The sequence below is a fragment of the Mustela erminea genome, chromosome 15 (assembly GCF_009829155.1).
Source record: "Mustela erminea isolate mMusErm1 chromosome 15, mMusErm1.Pri, whole genome shotgun sequence".
Classification (NCBI taxonomy): domain Eukaryota; kingdom Metazoa; phylum Chordata; class Mammalia; order Carnivora; family Mustelidae; genus Mustela; species Mustela erminea.
Window position 1 is genome coordinate 69,054,139 of NC_045628.1, and position 19,370 is coordinate 69,073,508.

Consider the following 19,370-nt stretch of genomic DNA (forward strand, 5'->3'; position numbering starts at 1 on the left):
AAGGCATCCAGACTGGAAAGGAAATAGTAAAACTTTCACTACTTGCAGATTACATGATACTCTATATAGAAAACTCAAATATTCCACCAAACAATTGTTAGAACTGACACACGTATTCAGTAAGGTCACAGGATACAGAAATCAATGTACAGAAATCCATTGCATTTCTACACAGCAATAATGAAGCAGCAGAAAGAGAAATAAAGGAATCGGTCCCATTTACAAAAGCACCAGAAGCAGTAAGATACTTAGGAATAAACCTAACCAAAAATGTAAAAGATCTGTACTCTGAAACTATAGAATGCTGATAAAAGTAATTGAAGATGACAAAAGAAATGGAAAAACATTCCATGCTTATGGGCTGGAAGAACAAATATTGTAAAAATGTCTATACTACCCAAAACAATACACATTTTATGTAATTCTTATCAAAATACTACCAGCATTTTTCAGAGCTAGAACAAACAATCCTAAAATTTGTATGGAGCCACAAAAGACCCAGAATAGCCAAAGCAAACTTGAAAAAGAAAAGCAAAGCTGGAAGCATCACAATTCTGGACTTTGAGTTATATAAAAAGCTATCATGATTAAGATAGTATGGTAGTGGCACAAAAACAGCCACATAGATCAATGCAACAAAATGCAAAATCCAGAAATGGACCCACAATTATATGGTCAAGTAATCTTCAACAAAGCAGGAAAGAATATCCAACAGGAAAGAGTGTCTTCAACAAATGGTGTTGGACACCATTTGGAAAACTGGACAGCAATATGTAAAAGAATGAAACTGAACTACTTTCTTACACACCATATATAAAAATAAATTCAAAATGAATGAAAGATCTAAATGTGAGATAGGAAACCATCAAAATCCTAGAGAAGAACACAGCCAATAACCTCCTTTACCCTGGCCATAGCAAATTCTTACTAGATATGTCTCCCAAGACCAAGGAACAAAAGCAAAAATAAACTATAGGGACTTCCTCAAAATAAAAAGCTTGTGCACAGTGAAGGAAACAAGCAATAGAACTAAAAGGCAACCTAGAGAATGGGAGAGGATATTTGCAAGTAATATATCTGATAAAGGGTTAGTATTCAAAATACATAAAGAACTTATAAAACTGAACACCCAAAAAAAAAAAATAATCCAGTTAAAAAAAGGGCAGATGACATAGACATTTTTCCAAAGAAGACATATAGATAGCTAACAGACACATGAAAATATGCTCAACATCACTCATCATCTGGGAAATACAAATTAAAACCACAATGAGATACCACCTCACACCAGTCAGAATGGCTAAAATTAACAGCTCAGGAAACAACAGACATTGGCAAGGATGCAGAAAAAGAGGAACCCTCTTGGACTGTTGGTAGGTTTGCAAACGGATACAGCCACTCCAGAGAACAGTATAGAGGTTCCCCAAAAAGTTAAAAATAGAACTACTCAACCATCCAGCAATTGCACTACTAGGTATTTACCCAAAAGATAAAAAAAAGTACTGATTGAAAGGGAGAGATGCACCCTGATGTTTATGGCAGCATTATCAACAATAGCTAAATTATGGAAAGAACCCAAATGTATATGAATATTACACAGCCATCAGAAAGAATGAAATGGTGTCATTTGGAATGACATGGGTAGAACCAGAGAGTATTATGCTAAGCAAAATAAATCAGGCAGAGAAAGACAAATACTATATATCTCTCATATGTGGAATTTAAGAAACAAAACAGATGAACCCATGAAAAAAAGAGAGAAGCAAACCAGGAAACAGACTCAACTATAGAGAACAGACCAAGGGTTCCTGGAGCAGAGAGGTAGGCAGGGGGATGGGTTAAATGGATAATGGCTAATGGAGGGCACTTGTAGTGATGAGCCCTGGGTGTCGTATATAAGTGACCAATCACTAAATTCTGCACTTAAAACTAATATGAGACTGTTAAGTAATGAAAATTCAAATAAAAACTTGAAAAAGGCAAAACAAAACAAACAAAGGAAATGTCAGTCCTTTCACCTTTTTTTTTAAAGATTGTTTTGGGTATTCTGACTCCCTTGCATTTCCATGTGAGTTTAGGATTAGCTCGCAATTTCTTCAAAATAGTTGTCTGGGATTTTCTTAGGGATTATGTTCCATCTGTAGATCAATTTGGGGAATATTGCCATTATCACAATATTAAATCTGTCTGCAAATGTGGAATGTCTTTCCATTCATTCAGGTCTTCAATAAACCCTCTCAGCAAAGTTTTGTAGTTTGGGGTGTAGATGTCTTGCACTTATTTTGTTAAATTTATTCCCAAGTTGTTGTGTTTTTTTTATAGTATTCTCAGTGACATTCTTAATTTCATTTTTGGAACTTTCATTGCTACTGTTTAGAAATACTATTGATTTTTGTATGTTGATCTTTTATCCTGCAACTTTGATGTAGTTAGTAGCTCTGTAGTAAATTTTAGGGTTTTCTATATATGACTTTGTATTTAGAAATTTCATGTTTTTAAACACTTTAACTTTTATGGCTATTTCAATATCTTAAAATTAGACTTAAGTTTATGTACTAATGATGCAGAGAAGTATGATAGGTGATCAAGAAAAGACTTTTCCGAATAAAGAAATACTGTATTGGGATAAAATTTCATGAAGAACTAAGGAAATACAGATTCAGAAATAAAAGGAATGATGTAGATTTCATATTAAAGACAATTTTGTTCCTGTAGTTTTAAAAAATTGATGAAGGATATCAAGTTGCCTGGTATTTAGGTACCACTGTCTACGATTTAGAAGGGTTATATAGCAGTTTTATTTTAAAATGTCAATTTACCATAAAACAATTTGCATCTTTTGCAACTATTTACATCAGATGAAAATTTTTATGTATGGTCAATCTAAAAATGAGGGGAAAGGTGCACGCACAGTCACATATTCCAGAATTCTTTTAGGGAGTAGAAGAGCAAAATCATTTAAACCATTGTACTAACGTATATCTTCCTAACTGGTTTTTCTCTCTGGGATGACTGTTACCTTTCTTCGATTTGGGGAAATTCCCAAATGGCCCCTACCTTAAAAGCCTTGCCCAGTGTTCATCATAATGATGAACAATGTTCATCATTAATTAATTTCGACATTAATTAATGTCATCTATAGCATTTTAGTAGTTTTAAAGACGTTTTGGGAAAAGGTAAGTTATGTTCACTTTGATTTTTTCCCCTTTTAGCCTCTCACATTCATAAATGGTATTCGTACGGTTGCTATTTATTCTGAGGAGTCAGGAATTTAACATTGATCTCTGCTACATAGACTTTTAGTGCGCGCGCACACACACTTCCAGACTTTTACCATTGGAGGTTAACTGTCTTAGAATACATTAATAACAAAGATTAGGTTCCAGAAGAGTTGAGAGAATCAGCCTTTGTTCTCCCACGTGCACCGAGTCCAGGGCTCCCTCTAGCCGTGACGGCTCTCACTGCCCACCACTCTTTCCTAGCCCCTCCAGCGGCCTTGGTTCCGCGGCGGAGAAAGATATTGCGCAAGCGCGGGGGCTGAGGACGTGGCCGCGAAGACCTGGACTGGGGGATCCGCGCTGAGGGCCTGGTTCGCGTGATTCTCTGAGGGCCTTCTGCCCTCTTCCTTTTCTCTCGGCAGAGTTTCAGCTGGACTCTGCGATTCGAAGCTGAGTGACGTCTCCCCACACACCATTTTGAAGGTCAGCGTGGGCAGGACTTGGGCTGCACGGGCCGTGGGTAATCAGCCCCAGTGGGCGTCTCGCGAAAGCCGACCTGTGGGTTCCTGCCGCGGGAGCGAGGGCTGACGGGCGGGGCGGCCGCGTGACGTGGCGCGCTCTGGAGCGCGCGACTTGGAATGCTTTGTGAGTCCCGGCGTTGGGTCGCGCGCGCGTGTGAGGCGCTAAGAACCACGGGACCGGTCCCGGCCCAACGCTTCGTAGCGGCGCGGCGTCTGAGGGAGCTGGTCGCTGGGCTGAGGCAGCCGGGCGGGGAACTCTCCAGGTGGCGCCGAAGCGCCCGAGGTCTGGAAGGCGCAGGTGGGGCAGCGGCTGGCGGGGAAGATTCGCCCTTGACGCGGGGCCCCCACCCCGAGACGGGCGGGTCGCGTGAGCGCCCCGGTCCCCGCGGCCGGACCGGGCGGGGGGAGGGGCAGGGTAGAGAAGGCCCGGAGCCCTCATCCAAGTATCAGACGTGGAACTTTAGTTGAAGGAAACAATTTCGAGAGGATACTTTGAGAAGTTCTCTTAGTCCCCGTCGTATATTTATGGGACCTCTGAGCCCCGCGCTCCCTACGCCCTTCACTCCTGTTTACTGGCTAACGCTGCCTCCCACTCGCACCCTTTTGATCGCGCACTTGGAACATCTCTGTCCACCATTCTTGTGCTGCCTCATACGCGCTGTTTACTTGGCTTCGAAAATGGCTGTGGTATTGCGCCCTTACAGCTTCGTGAAAGTTCGGTGGTCTTTACAGAACGCCAGCAACCAATAGCAATTGTTTGGGGCATGGATAGCGTTCGGGTTCTGCTCTTTCGAATGCATTTGTTCATGTTCCTTAGGGATCGAGCATCGCAGAGGGCCCTCTCCGACCTAATTTCTATGTCTGGAAAAAGTTTCTCTTGGAATGTGCACTGTTTCGTGACGCGGCATTATTGCGTTACCGTCGAGTTGGCTCATTTTTCCCACCCACTAATGAATTGTTTTACTCTGTCACTTAAGGATCCTCGAAATTTACTTTATTGCATTGTAACAATGGATTTGCGATCAAATTCTTGTAGCTTCTGAAATACCGGTAAATATGTAAGAATTCAGCACGTTTTCTTTGAAATGTCCAAAAGCAAAACCAAGAAAAAGGAAATGTAAGAATGTCCCCAGTTACAAACGGAGCTATTTCTCAATTGCTGTCCTTTGCAATAACAGATCCCATTTGGAGACATTTTATAGGAAACCTGTTTGAAACAGGAGGGTTTTATGTTGGTACTTTCTCACCTGTGGGGCTTTCTGAAACGTCATTTGTGTAGTTCCTCTGACAAGAATGGATGGGAAGCTATTGGAGTGAGTTGCATACAGGTATTTGAAAAAGTTCCATCTTCGTTTTTCTTGTAAAGGGCCAGGTAGGCAGGCATTAGAGCATTTTCTGTATTAGAGGCTATTTGTGATGTTGCCGGTAGCTTGTTACTGCTTTTAGGGCTTGTGGGGTTGAACTAAGTTGTCAGGTATTTGATTCAGAATTTTGCCTTTTCTCCTGGGATTTTTTTTTTTTTAAGCTTACACATATGCACACCCACACATAGTTATGTCTGAACCAAACACGTTTTACTCCTTTTACTAGAATGTTTCAAAAAATAAATGCGCTATTTGTATCTGGAACCAGGGTTTAGGTTGGGATTTAACATGATTATACTGGTGCGGGTACTGTTTTATTTAATACTACAGATTGACATTTCAAAACTTTCTGTTCTCAACTTTAAAAATGAAAGTATGCGAGGGGCCCTTGGGTAGTACAGTCTTTTAACCTGCTGACTCTTGGTTTCGGCTCCGGTGGTGATCTCAGGGTGTTTTCCGCTCAGGTGGTGAGATAGTGCCCCGCCTCCCGCTGCACACTCAGGACCAGAGTTGGCTTAAGACTCCCTCTCCCTGTGTCCCTCCTCACCTTAAATAAATAAATCAATCTTTATTTTTTCTTCTTTTTTAAAGACTTTAGTTATTTGAGAAAGAGCACAAGTTGGGAGAGAGGCAGGGGGAGAAACAAGCTCCCAGCTAAGCAGAGAGCCTGAGGCAACTGGATCCCAGGACCCCATGATCATGACCTGAGCTGAAGGCAGATCCTTAACTGAGAGACGTGGGCACCTTTGAATCTTTAAAAGAAATTTTAAAAATAAAAAAGTATGTGGAATCATGTAATAACGGTTTTTGTCTTTTCAAGCCACTTGATAAGCTCTTAACTGTGATTAGGGATATCACAGGTATTATTTTTAAAAATCTTTTTTTATTCTTTTAAGTCCTATTCTGCAGTTCTTACCCTTGTGAAATGCATTTTCTCAGAGACTTCTGAGAATATACCAAATCTTGGAATAAATCCCAAATTAAAAATGCAGTATTTTCATGCAGACTTTTACTTTCTGTGCTGAAATTCCCCACTACATTTCCCCTGATAGATTTCCAGGTGTTTTTCCCCTGCTAAACTTTTTTTTTCTCTCCCAAGATGAAGATGCTAGCAAGAAATGCTATTTAGCAACTGACCCATGGAATTACACCATCATCACCACTCCCCCACCCCTCCCCACACTTTACTTTTCATTTTCTCCAGTGACACATTATTTCAGGAAACCTTTCAGCATACTGTGCAACATAAGCTTTGATATGTAGGTATACACAAGATCAGGTGTTGAACACCTTTTCACGTGCCATTTAAAGATCCCCTTTTGTGAAGTACCTATTCATTTTTTTCCTCATTAACAAGAATGAGAAGTTATGCATTTTAATCTGTTAGAGTTATTTTAATGGAGTTTTGGGAGAGAACAGGGCTAACTGCATGTGAGTAACCTGCCACCTTTAAGTGGAAGTAGGTAACTTTAAACTTTCATCCAGATAATTTTTTCTCACTTCTATCCTCTCCAGTGTGTAATTCAACCTCATTTCTTTTTTTAAAGATTTTATTTATTTATATGAAAGAGATCACAAGTAGGCAGAGAGGCACGCGGGGGGCGGGGAGCAGGCTCCCGCTGAGCAGATAGCCAGATGTGGGGCTCCATCCCAGCACCCTGGGATTATGACCCAAACCAAAGGCAGAGGCTTTAACCCGCTGAGCCACCCAGGCACCCCAACCTCATTTTTTTTTTTTTAAGGATTTATTTATTTATTTATTTGTGAGAGAGAGTGGGCATAAGCAGGAGGAGCAGAGGAAGAGAGAATCCAAAGCAGACTCCTTGCTCAGCACAGAGCCTGACTCAGGGCTCAATCTCATGACCCTGAGATCATGACCTGAACTGAAATCAAGAGTCAGATGATTAACTGAGAAAGCCACCCAGGTGCCCCTCAACTTCATTTTTAATTAGCTGGATATACTCTGGATTTATATTATAATGGATTTTAAAATGAGGCTCTTTGGTTACAACATTAGGTACATGGTAGGAAACATTTATTTATTACATGAAACTGTAACAAGAAAATTATTCAGTAGATATATTCTAACTTATTCTCCCTGTTTTTATTTAAGGATTTAGGAACAAGGGCATTTAGGAATTTAGAATTCCTCTCTTCTTGAAATATGTTTAGGTAGGAGAAATTGATGATAATTCAGTAAGCAAATAGTTAAATTAGATAATTAAAATAATATTTTCTCTTCGACAGAAATGGAGCAAGAGCCACAAAATGGAGAACCTGCTGAAATTAAGATCATCAAGGAAGCATACAAGAAGGCCTTTTTATTTGTTAATAAGGGACTGAATACAGACGAATTAGGTCAGAAGGAAGAAGCAAAGAACTACTATAAGCAAGGAATAGGACACCTGCTCAGAGGAATCAGCGTATCATCAACAGAGCCTGAACACATAGGTGCTGGGTGGGAATCTGCTAGACAGATGCAACAGAAAATGAAAGAAACGCTGCAGAATGTACGTACCAGGTTGGAAATTCTGGAGAAGGGTCTTGCCACTTCTCTACGGAATGATCTTCAGGAGGTGCCCAAGTTATATCCAGAATTTCCACCTAAAGACATATCTGAAAAGTCACCAGAGCCTCAGTCCTTTAGTTCACCTCCTCAGCACACTGAAGCAAATGGGAACACTTCAACAGCGAGTACAGGGTTGGTTCCTGCACCTAGTTCTTTATCCTTACCATCTCAAAGTCATCCAGCAGAAGCACCTCCTGCTTATACTCCTCAGGCTGCTGAGGGTCACTACACTGTATCCTATGGAACAGAATCTGGGGAATTTTCATCAGTTGGAGAAGACTTTTATAGGAATCATTCTCAGCCACCTCCTCTTGAGACCTTAGGGCTAGATGCAGATGAGTTGATTTTGATACCAAATGGAGTACAGATTTTTTTTGTAAATCCTGCAGGGGAAGTTAGTGCACCTTCATATCCAGGGTACCTTCGAATTGTGAGGTTCTTGGATAATTCTCTTGATACTGTTCTAAACCGTCCTCCTGGGTTTCTTCAGGTAAGCCAAAGAAAAATGTAAACAAATTTGAAATATGTATATATGCATTATTATTATTTGCCAGTGTTTATTATGGGTCCATGACAATAAGATCACTCTAGTTCTTTATTAATATATTCTGTGAAATTTATGAGCCTTAAGTGTCTATGTGTTTAATAGCTTCTTTTTTTAAAGATATAAAATTGTGTTATTGTTTTTTCAAAATTGTGTTTCAGTATTAAAATAGTGATGACAAGACCTAAGGGGCATCGGAGCATTCATCCTTAAAATTTTAATTCTTTACTGAAGAAGAAACTTAACAACTTCAATTTCAAAAGTGATTTATGTAACTCATGTGGATGTGTTACTGTAAACCGCCACAAATGTTGTCAAGCCCCACCTGAGGGGTTGATCTGGGCTGACCCAGCCCAATATGTAGAACAGTGGTCCTCAACCAGGAATGATCCCCCACCTACCCTCCAACCCAAGGACATTTTGACAATGTCTGGAGACATTTTTGGTTGTCACAGCTGGGAGGTGGGTTGTACTACTGCTACTGGTATATGGTAGATAGAGGCCGGGGGGACTGCTAAACCTCTAAACAGGATCATTTTCATCAGTCAAAATTAACCCAAAATGTTAATCACGCAGAGGTTAAGAAACTTTGGTATAGAAGTAGAGATTGTGGTGATAATTTAAGATGCATTTCTAACATTCCAAGCAGATAAATTTATTGGCATGCCCTTGGTTGAAGAGTAATAACTGTTGCTAAATAAGAGCTGGTGTTGTTAGGGCACTGCTGTGGAATTAATGAAATATTCTAAAGGCAGTATTTTGAAGGTGATGTTGGAATAAAATCTGTTTTTTAAAAACTGGACTTCAGTACAGAGAGTTGGGTTCTAGAAATGAGGACTCCTTTACACTGGGTATAACAAAGAATTTTGCATGCGTGTAAAGAAGATGATTGTTTGAGCAAAGCAGGTCTTTTTGTTCAGAGTCCAGATGATGCAGTTGGTTTAGTTACAGCAGTAGTAACCTAGATTGATTTTGTCTTTTTTGGTATACTCCACTTTCAGTTCTTACATGGAATCAACTTGAAAGTTGTTTAAAGATAATTGGAGACTTACTAGGTGTGTTTAAAGGAGTTATTGGGGGCATTGGTGAAAATAATAAAAAGAATTCATTATTGGATAGGAAGAATATTTTATATCTCTGTAGGTTTTTTTAGGAAAGAATATTTGAGGTAGAAAGAGTAGACATTATTGATTGGGATTGTGAGGAGGCTGATTAAAGCTGTAATACTTTCTGCTGACCTGGTAGTAGAGCTGTGTCGTAATACTGGAATTTAAAACCTTTGGCTGGGGAGGTGAGCAGGTGCCTGGATGGCTCAGTCAGTTAAGTGTTAGACTCTTGATTTCAGAGCAGGTCATGATCTCAGGGTTGTGTTATGGAGCAGAGCTCCACATTGGGCATGGAGCCTGCTTAAGATTCTCTTCTCTTCCTTGCATACCTGGATAGCTCAGTTGGTTGAGTATCTGCCTTTGGCTCGGGTCATGATCTCAGGTTCCTGGGATTGAGCCCCATGTCTGGCTCCCTGCTCTGCTGGGAGCCTGCTTCTCCCTCTCTCTCTGCCCTTCCCCTCCTGCTTGTGCTTCTCTCTCTCTCAACTGAATAAATATAATATTAAAAAAAAAAATTCTCTCTCCCCTCCCTCTCCCTCCCCAATGTACACACATTCATAATACATACATACGTACATACATACATACATAAAATAAAGTACAATAAAAAATAAAAAACTTTTGGGGCTCAGGCTACTGGAGATGATGGAAAGTGAGTATCAGAAACACTCTACTTGATTACATGAGCTCAACCATTAAAATGATTTGTTCTCTAGTAAAAATTTGTCCTGTTTGAGTGCTTTAAATAAAGTGTTTTTAATCTTTCTAGTATCTCCTATTTTTGGTTGTAAATAATAAATTGCACCCAAAGTTTAATTTGAATCTCTTGAAGAGGGTCTTATTTTCATGTATTCAGATATTTCTAACAGTGACCTAAAGGCAGTTAACATGTGTTCACTGAATGTCTCTGTTCTAAAAAACAAACACTAAATCAACTGAGTATTAGAAGTTAAATAAAATTTTTTAAAATTTTTTATTTTTTATAAACATGTATTTTTATCCCCAGGGTACAGGTCTGTGAATCAGCACTCACCAAAGCACATACCCTCCCCAATGTCCATAAATAAAATTTTTTAAAATATAACTTCTTATACTGCAGAAATCCCTGTAGGTCTGTTTGTGAAGTTAGAAATTAATTTGGTCTTAAGTAGGCAGGCATAGCATTCTAGGGTTTCTAAAAACTATATTTCTTTAGGTTTTAGTTTAATATACTTTTTAAACCTATTAAATTTGTGATCAGTTCATTAGAACTTAGACATAAGGTTGTTCTCTGAAAGTGAATCTGGGAGAAATCAGCCTGTGGTGGATAAGCCCTCCAACCTGTAATGATCTACCATTACCGGTAGATCATTGAGAAAAAATAGACCTTGAGAAAGGTCTATAAAGTTTTGGTTCAGAAGATTTGGATACCCCAGTTAAATCAATGTGTCCAAAATGTAGAGAAATTATAACAATAAAGGAAACTTTATCAAATTTTAGTTCTTTTAAGTACAACCTTTGCAACTTTGTTTTGTCAGTTTCATATCTCTGCTATTATTACTTTCTCAATATTTCAATTTAAATGTCTCATTTGTTGGTGTTCCTGGGTGACTCAGTTAGTTAAGTGTCCAATTCTTTTAAAAGATTTTATTTATTTATTTGACAGATAGTTCACAAGTAGGCAGAGAGGCAGGCAGAGAGCCCCATGCGGGGCTCTATCCCAGGACCCTGGGACCATGACCTGAGCTGAAAGCAGAGGCTTTAACCCACTGAGCCACCCAGGTGCCCCATAAGTGTCCAATTCTTGACTTCAGCTCAGATCATGGTCTCAAGGTTAAGATTCTCCCTCTTCCTCTGCTCTACCTCCCTTCTCTTAAATAAATAGATAAAGAGATACATAGATAAATAGATAAATAAATGTCTCATTTGTTAATTTTATTATCCCAACCAATATAACAGCTGGGAAGTTGAGGGATAGATGTATTTCTATGTATTTCTAATGTATTGAAATACATTACTACTCAAATTTAAATCTGGTATATTACTTAAAGTCATTTCATATACCACTTATGGCAATACATCATACTTTGGAAGACACAGTAATCAGTTTTATTATGACTTCTCTAAAGCTTGACTTGTAAAAGATGAAGAAGAATGGTGTTTGAGGTGACTGAAAAAGAGAATTTATTAAAGAAGAATTTAAAAAGGGTTATTAAGGATTTTCCAAGAAAGAATCAGACTTGGATACTCTGATCCTTTTAAGTTTATTCTGTTGGTCAGAGATGATGGCAGTGTACCAGAATTTTCCATTTTTGTTATATGAAATCTTTCATGCTTTTTGACTCATTTAACAATATTTTGATAGAATTTAATCAATGTTCTATTCTAGCTATGTCACATCAGGTTCTCAGACTTAGTAAAAAAAAAAAAAATTAAGCAGCATTGTGAAGGCTGGGTTTCTTTTTTGTTTTTTGTTTTAGATTTTGTTATTAAGAGCGCATACTGTGGAGTGAGGGGCAGAGGGAGAGGAGAAGGAGAATCTCAAAGCAGACTCCGTGTAATCTCATGACCTCGAGATTGTGACCTGAGCCAGAATAAGTCAAATGTTTAGCCAACTGAGCCACCCAGATGCCCCTGTAAATGCTGGGTTCTAATTAAAGGAATTGTTTGGCTTCTCTGGTGCCAGATTGCTTGTGTCTAAATACTGTCTCCACTTTTTTCACAGACTCAGAGCAACTTAATTAACCTCTCTGTGCCTCAATTTTCTTGTACATAAAATGACAGTATCTAACTTCATGGAATTGCAAGCATTAAATCAGTAAATACACGTACTTGAAAATGGTTTGATTTTATTTCCACAAAAGCATGTCTAATTTGAATTAGAAAGAAAGTCTTAATTTACTTTGTTACTTATTTTAAACTAAACTCATTATTGGTTATCTGTGGGCTATTTAAGGCCACTAATTTGAAGACTATAGTAGAGCAATAACATTTTTAGGACAGTTCTTGTGAGTGATCTACACAAAGGTCAGACCAGCAAATGGCTAAGTTTTAGTGGGGATTTGTTGATGCTCATGATTTTGTAAAGTCTTGTAAAATGCATTTAGAATTTTGAAATGTTCTATGGTATAACAATTCTCAAACCAGTGAAAACCTAGTTTTATTCATTGATTTTTTTTTTCTATTAATCCTTTCAGGTTTGTGACTGGTTGTATCCTCTAGTTCCTGATAGATCTCCAGTTCTTAAATGTACCGTGGGAGCCTACATGTTTCCTGATACCATGTTACAAGCGTCAGGATGCTTTGTGGGGGTTGTCTTATCTTCTGAATTACCAGAGGATGATAGAGAACTTTTTGAGGATTTATTAAGACAGATGTCTGACCTTCGGCTTCAGGTAACTTGAGTGATCATCGTTAGAATGAAATCTATTTTAATGTAAGCACTCATTTTTAAAGAAATTGTAATAGGATGTTATATGATCAAAATTAGAAAAATGAGAATATATAATTTGCTCGTGTGTTCACAAATACTAGTTAGAAATTGGCCATAAATAGTGAAAAAGATATTGGGCTTTAGCGTCAGTTTACCTGGATTTGAATTTGAACTCTTGCATTAATAGCTGTTTTACTAAAGTTATTGATCTTTTTAGTTTCTCTATCATAAAATGGGAATAATATTTACTTTATTGGGCTGTAGTAAGGATTAAAGTTTAATACATTAACTGTCTTATATCAGTGCTGACAAGTAATAATGTTCTGTGAATGTTAGCTCTTGTTATCACCACAGTCTTCCTGTTCAATTGGAAAAAAAGCCTAATGGGACTGAATGGTGAAGTGAAGGTAATTTTGGCATTAGCAGATGGGTTATGTTGGACATTTTAAGGATATGATTGTCATTTTGAGGAAGAAACAGGTTTTACTTGAGGGAATTGTCTTTGTTCTTGTGATAATACTAAATAAAGAGAAAATAAAGTGCAGTTTAAAATATGGTCTGTCATCCTATGAACTTGCCTAATTAAGCTTTTTTTTTTTTTTCTCCCTGTGTTGATCTGTCATAAAGAGTTAAAATACAGAGTATTAAGGAGAGGTGTTCTCAGGTATTCTTCCCCATCCTGATGTAGAACAATAGGGGGGAAGTATTTTTGATTCTGAAGTTGAAGGATATTGACAGCATGATAGTATACTCTTTTATTCACCACTTCAGTCAATGTATATTTAGAATCTCTTCTTTAACTAGGTAATATGTTAAATGATGGATGGGAAGACAGAACAAGAGACTGACTTTAAAGATACCATTTAATAGCTCCTATTCTCAGGCACTTACAGTCTGCTAAATAATCCAATGCAGGATGATAATAGGTAATGAAATAAAAGTTCAGGAAGGAGATCAGGGAATATTTCACAAAATAGTTGTCTTTGGGTTCAGTCTTAAAACTTCCGTTTCTGTTTTCTTAGGAAGTAGAATACACTTTCATTCTACACCTATCTTGAAAAGATCACAGGTGACAAGAACAGACTACTCACTAAGCATAAGAGCAGGGTCCTCTCTAGCGTTAGGTGTACGGACCATATTATGAGAATGATCTGGTGATCAACATTCACTTTACCATAGCCAATGCTATACACTTAAACTATGGTAACAAAACATGTGGTACCCTTACAGAAATGTGTGTAGCCTCAGTGTGCTCATGGAGAGTAGTTGACAAAGGCAAAAACTTGGTCAAATGGGAAGAGTTCAAGTCTTAGCTTTGCTATTTACTGGCTGAATGAAGTGACACTCTTAATTATTTCAGATCTATCACAGAGCAGTTTCTCCCTTTACCCCTACATTCATTGGATCTATCTTACTTTTATATGTTTACTTTTTGGTTGCACATCATTTTTAGTTTGCTGTGTTGTCCCAGAACTCCCAACTGTAAATGGAAGTTAGTTACTAGCTATAATTTTGACTTGTCTTTACTCTTAAGTATTCATTCAGCAAAGTATATGTGAGCAAAATGCCTTCAATATTAAGTGCAAAAATAGAAAACAAAATCAGTCTTCCAACAATGCAGAGTGGTTAAACTGGACATGAGTTTTTTTTATTGCCTTTGATGGCATTTAGTTGTACAAGTTTCCTAAAACTTACCATTTGTTATTTAATTAAATTCAAATGTAGCTACATCTGACTTAGTGATAACTTATACTAACAACTTCTTAAGTTTATCTTTTATGCTTTGTCTTTAGAAATTTGGTTAAGCCCATATGCTGTGAACTAAAGAACTCAAGGGATTGAGGTTTGGTGATGAGATAAAAGTATAGAGGAAAGACCGGCAAAAGTGGTTGTACTTATAGACTGTCAAACACATCAGTGTTTGAACAAGCACATTATTATAACACAATTTAGAGAAAATTCAAATTTGATCTAAGGTTTAGTCCACCTCCTAGGCAAACTGGAACCGGGCAGAAGGAGAAAATGAATTCCAAATCCCTGGAAGAGCTAGATGCTCCTCTGACCAACTGAAGGAAGCCAGTGGCACTGATGTAAGACAGTTGGACCAAGACAATAAGGATGTGCGTCATAAAGGAAAAAGGGGGAAAAAAGTAAGTAAAGTAAGTAAAAAAGCAATAAGGTGGTATGTGTGTGTGTCCTATTCTAATGGTACCTTTTACCAGTTTCAATTATTTATAAAGTCTTATCCCTGTTTACTAAAGCAGAGCAACTTCCAAATTCACAAACTGATCACTGGCAAAAATAATTAGAATCAGCTTTAATATTGTTTTTATTGTTTAATATTGTTACTTACATTGTTTTAAAACATATTCTATGTTTTGGGGGATAGATTTTTTTGAAGTATTTGAGAAATTTTTGTATTTACATTAATGTTGTTCTCTACCTTCCTTAATACACCAGAATCTTGGGGTTAGGTATGCTTTTCCTTACACCACCATTTTTATTCAGTCCCTTGTTTCTTTATGGATGGTCATCAGGAAAGAAAATGAATTTTTTAAAAATATGTTTAGTAGTGGAACGACTTGGCACAGTCACTTGAATATCTGACTTTTGGTTTTGACTCAGGTCTAGATCTTGGGGTCCTAGGATTGAGCTCCACATCCAGTTTTATGCTCAGCACAGTCTGCTTGACACTCTTTATCCCTCTCCATCAGCCCTTCCACCCCCCACTTGAGCATTTAATTTCTTATAAGTAAATAAGTCTTTAAAAAATATGTTAGTAGTTTTTCATTTCTTAGATCCTGAGTATATGATATGTTCCAAGTGGCAGGAAGTTCAGTAAGGTTTTTTAGTGCTAGAATGCTGAGCATTCTGGAAAAGTTAAATTTCTTATCTCAAGAAATTTCTTGTCTGTTGGGGAGGACAGATTAGTAAAGAGGATTTCTAGCCAGTGTGATCATTAGATGAAGGTACAGAGGTTATATAGTAGGCTAGATTGCACCATCTAATATACAACCTAGCTTCATCAATAAGTGTGAGCCTATAGTGGTGTGGGAAGCAGTAAGGAAGGCTTCTGAGAGGGCATTGTGACTAAGATAACTCCTGAAAGATGAAGCAAAATTCGGTCATACACATAGCAGTTTGAAGGAGATTCTAGGCAGAAGTAGTAACATAAGCAAATACATGAAGAAAGAAAATACCATTGCGTGAGTATTGAATTACAAAGTTTTGTATTGTTCATTGGTTTATTCCATATTGTAAGTGCTCAATAATTATCTTAGCATTATCATACCACTTGAATAGTCTGCACTTTAAAATTTTTTTTTAAAAATTGTATTTATTTGAGAGAGAGAGCACAAGCAAGATGGAGGCAGAGGGAGAAGGAGAAGCAGACTCCTGCCCAGCAGGGAGCCTAACATGGGGCTATACCCCAGGACCCTGGAATCGTAACCTGAGCTGAAGGCAGACACTTAACCAACTGAGCCACCCAAGTATCCCTGAATATTCTACATTTATTTGTGGATTATGTTGAACATCTTAGACCAGCTTTGTGGAGGACACTGGGAGTCCAAGATGGTGCCAAGAAATATATTTATTAAAAATTTTTTTAAAAATTTTAATTTGCATAAAAAGCAAATACAAATGGTACTTAGTGAAAAGTAATTCTGCCTCCCATTCCTATCTATCCCTTAGCCACCTACCTCTTTGCTCTAGATATATTATTGCTAGCTTTTTATCCTTGCAGATACATTCAAACATATAAACATACACATTTATTTTGTGTGTGAATATACGTGTATATGCACACATTGACATAAGAATATGAATGGAAGACATACTGTTTTGCTCCTTTCTTTTTACTTAGTATGTTTGGAAATTTTTCACATCATTTAAAACTTATATTTTTAAGAAATTTAATTTGTTAACTAAAAAAATCAAATTATATAAACAGGTATATACATTGAAAAACTCTACTCCCACTTTTGTCCATGTCATTGTCCCTGCCATAGTAGGTAATCACTTTTTATCAAGATCTTGTGTTTCTTCCCTAGGTTTCTTGAGGCAGGTAAAAGCAAATAAAAACAGATTTCTCTCCCTTTCTTATACCAAAGGTAACATCATAGAATATCTTGTATTTTGTTTTTTTTTATTTGAATAAATTCTGGGGATCTTTCAGTGTTATAAATGGAGAACCCTCTCACTCTTTTTTATAGCTACCTCATATTTCATTGTATGGATTTATGATAGTTTTCTCTAACCAATCTATTTATTGAGTCTTTGGATGATTGTAGGCTTTTGCTATTAGAAACCGCTTCAGTGAGTAGCTTTGTAGATCCATTGATTCATACATTTGCAGGTAATTCATCAGATACACTCTTAGAAGTGGGGTTACTGAGTCAGAAAATGAATACATTTGTAATTTTGATAGATTTTGCTAAGTTGCCCTCCCTAAGGACTATACTCTTTAGCACTTCCACCGGCATCATAGGAAACCTGTTTCTTCATAGCTTAGTCCACAGAGTGGGTGATCATCCTCTGTATTTTGGTAGTCTGATAGATAAGAAATTGTGTATTGGAATATCGTAATTTGCATTGATTTTATTGTGAGTGGTGTTGTGTATCTGCTTAGGGGTTCTTTGAATTTTGTGTCCTGAGGGATGTCTGTTCTTGTCATTTGTCCATTTTGGATTGCTAGTCTTTCTTCCTGATTTCCGGGGGCTCTCTATGTATTAGGACTTTGACTCATTATTTAAGATAGAAGTTCCTAATATTATGTTCATTTTTGTCTTTGGGTTTTAATTAGGAATGGCTTCCCCTCCCCCCATAGAAGTTTTCATTTCATTTTTAATGTTTTATATTTTAAGTGAAGTTCTCTTCATATATCCATTGGGAAATTTGATTCTCAAGAAATTTTATAGTATTATGAGATCTGAGTTAGCCTGCTGTTAATTTCTTAGAATGAATAAATTTAGCTTTGACATTTTAAGTGTTGGCTCTAGTTCTCATAACAACTGTTAAATTAGCAAAATGCAGGTATATCTGTGTCCCTATTTCCATTTAGATGGAATAGCAGTGTTTATACATTTTTACTTGCTTTTACTTGATTTCTATCAAAACCAGTTTATTTGGATACATCCTTCCTTACTGATTGAGTCATATAACAAATGTTTTAAATCTTACTGAGTATCATGTGCATACTGCCATCAAGGGGTTGATAAGTTTATGAAGGAACTCATAATCTCATCAGTTTAAATATGATTTGATAAATGCTATATTGGAAGTATGTTGATATTTAAACCTTACTTTCTAGGGAGACCTTATATAAGACCAGGATATTTTTAAGCTTTATGGCAGTTGTGGTATTTTGCTTTCTGTTATAAAATATACTGGTAACTATGTTGGCTGGAGGTATTTTTATTAATTATATCTAACATTTGTTGGCTTAATATTTTATTACATAATGCTTATTATATTTTCCCATTATAATTTTTCTTTATTATTTTACATTTGAAACATTTTTACTAGGCTAAAGACACTTCAAGTGAAGAAGTTAATCTGAGTCACATTGTACCCTATGAACCAGTTTCAGAAGAAAAAGCAAAGGAATTACCTGAATGGAGTGAGAAAGTGGCTCAAAATATTTTGTCAGGTATTACAGTAATGTTAATTTTTTTTCCCCTATAATGTGAAACCTTTGGAATACATAAGAGAATACTTAGAAGGACAGTATTTTGTATTTTGGTTCTAAATGATCATTTTATAAATACTTTAAAACAGAGGAACTAGTCTTTTAGAACATTATATATTATCACATAGGTAGAAATTCTTGACTATTTTCTGTTTCACTCTAGGGAAAATTAGTAGTCAAAATCTTTGGGAATCCCCAGACTCTCAGGATAGCTCTTCTGAATATAAAATTAGTTATTTTCCATTCTTCTTTGAAATTCCTCTTCAGTCCTTTTCTCCCCTTCTCCCCCTTCCTCCTCTTCTAAAAAAAGTGATGAGGAACTCATCCCGTCCTTGGAAGCAAAGTAGCATTCCCTAACCACACTGCAATGGAGGTATGAAGAGATCTGAGGATTATAGCTAAGCTGTTTGGGATGTAGGTTGTACTATTTAATTCTGGTTAGAAAGGGTATCAGATCAGTTATTTTAAAACCAGAATTATCAGGGCACCTGGGTGGCTCAGTGGGTTGAAGCCTCTGCCTTCGACTTGGGTCATGATCCCAGGGTCCTGGGCTGTCCTCTCAGCAGGGAGCCTGCTTTCCTTCCTCTCTCTCTGCCTGCCTCTCTGCCTACTTACGATCTCTGTCTGTCAAATAAATAAATAAAATCTTTAAAAAAAAAAAAAAAAACCAGAATGATCATTACTGACATATGTCTTTCCACGTTTATTCGTTGACATTTTGGCTTTTCAACTGTTTTAGCTCTCAGATTTTTAGACCTTCTATTTTGTTTTTAAAAACATTGCCAGTCATTCTTTAGTAAGCCAAATTTGTGACCCTGTAAAGAGAGCTTGACCAGTCATTTAAAAGACTGTCAATATAGATTTCCATCACTGCACTAAAAACCCATTAAAATAATAAAGAGGTCTAAAGCAGAGGAAACCTTCAACATGAAAAACCAACAAACTAA

The 19,370-nt window shown here is 37.2% G+C and overlaps 1 protein-coding gene across 3 annotated transcripts in view; it reads left to right on the forward strand.

Moving 5' to 3' along the window:
- The first annotated feature begins 3,439 nt into the window (after positions 1-3,439).
- Positions 3,440-19,370, forward strand: part of SPART (spartin) — a 38,826-nt gene continuing 22,895 nt past the window's right edge. The window contains exons 1-5 of one of the 3 annotated variants that reach the window (XM_032314822.1): positions 3,440-3,701; positions 7,351-8,162; positions 12,499-12,696; positions 14,729-14,893; positions 18,261-18,384. In XM_032314822.1, coding sequence (XP_032170713.1) covers positions 7,353-8,162; positions 12,499-12,696; positions 14,729-14,893; positions 18,261-18,384 — 1,297 coding nt within the window. In that variant the 5' untranslated portion in view covers positions 3,440-3,701; positions 7,351-7,352. Of the gene's footprint in view, positions 3,702-3,741; positions 4,038-4,419; positions 4,790-7,350; positions 8,163-12,498; positions 12,697-14,728; positions 14,894-18,260; positions 18,385-19,370 lie in introns of those variants that run through there. The other 2 variants (XM_032314821.1, XM_032314823.1) reach the window with 2 other exon arrangements.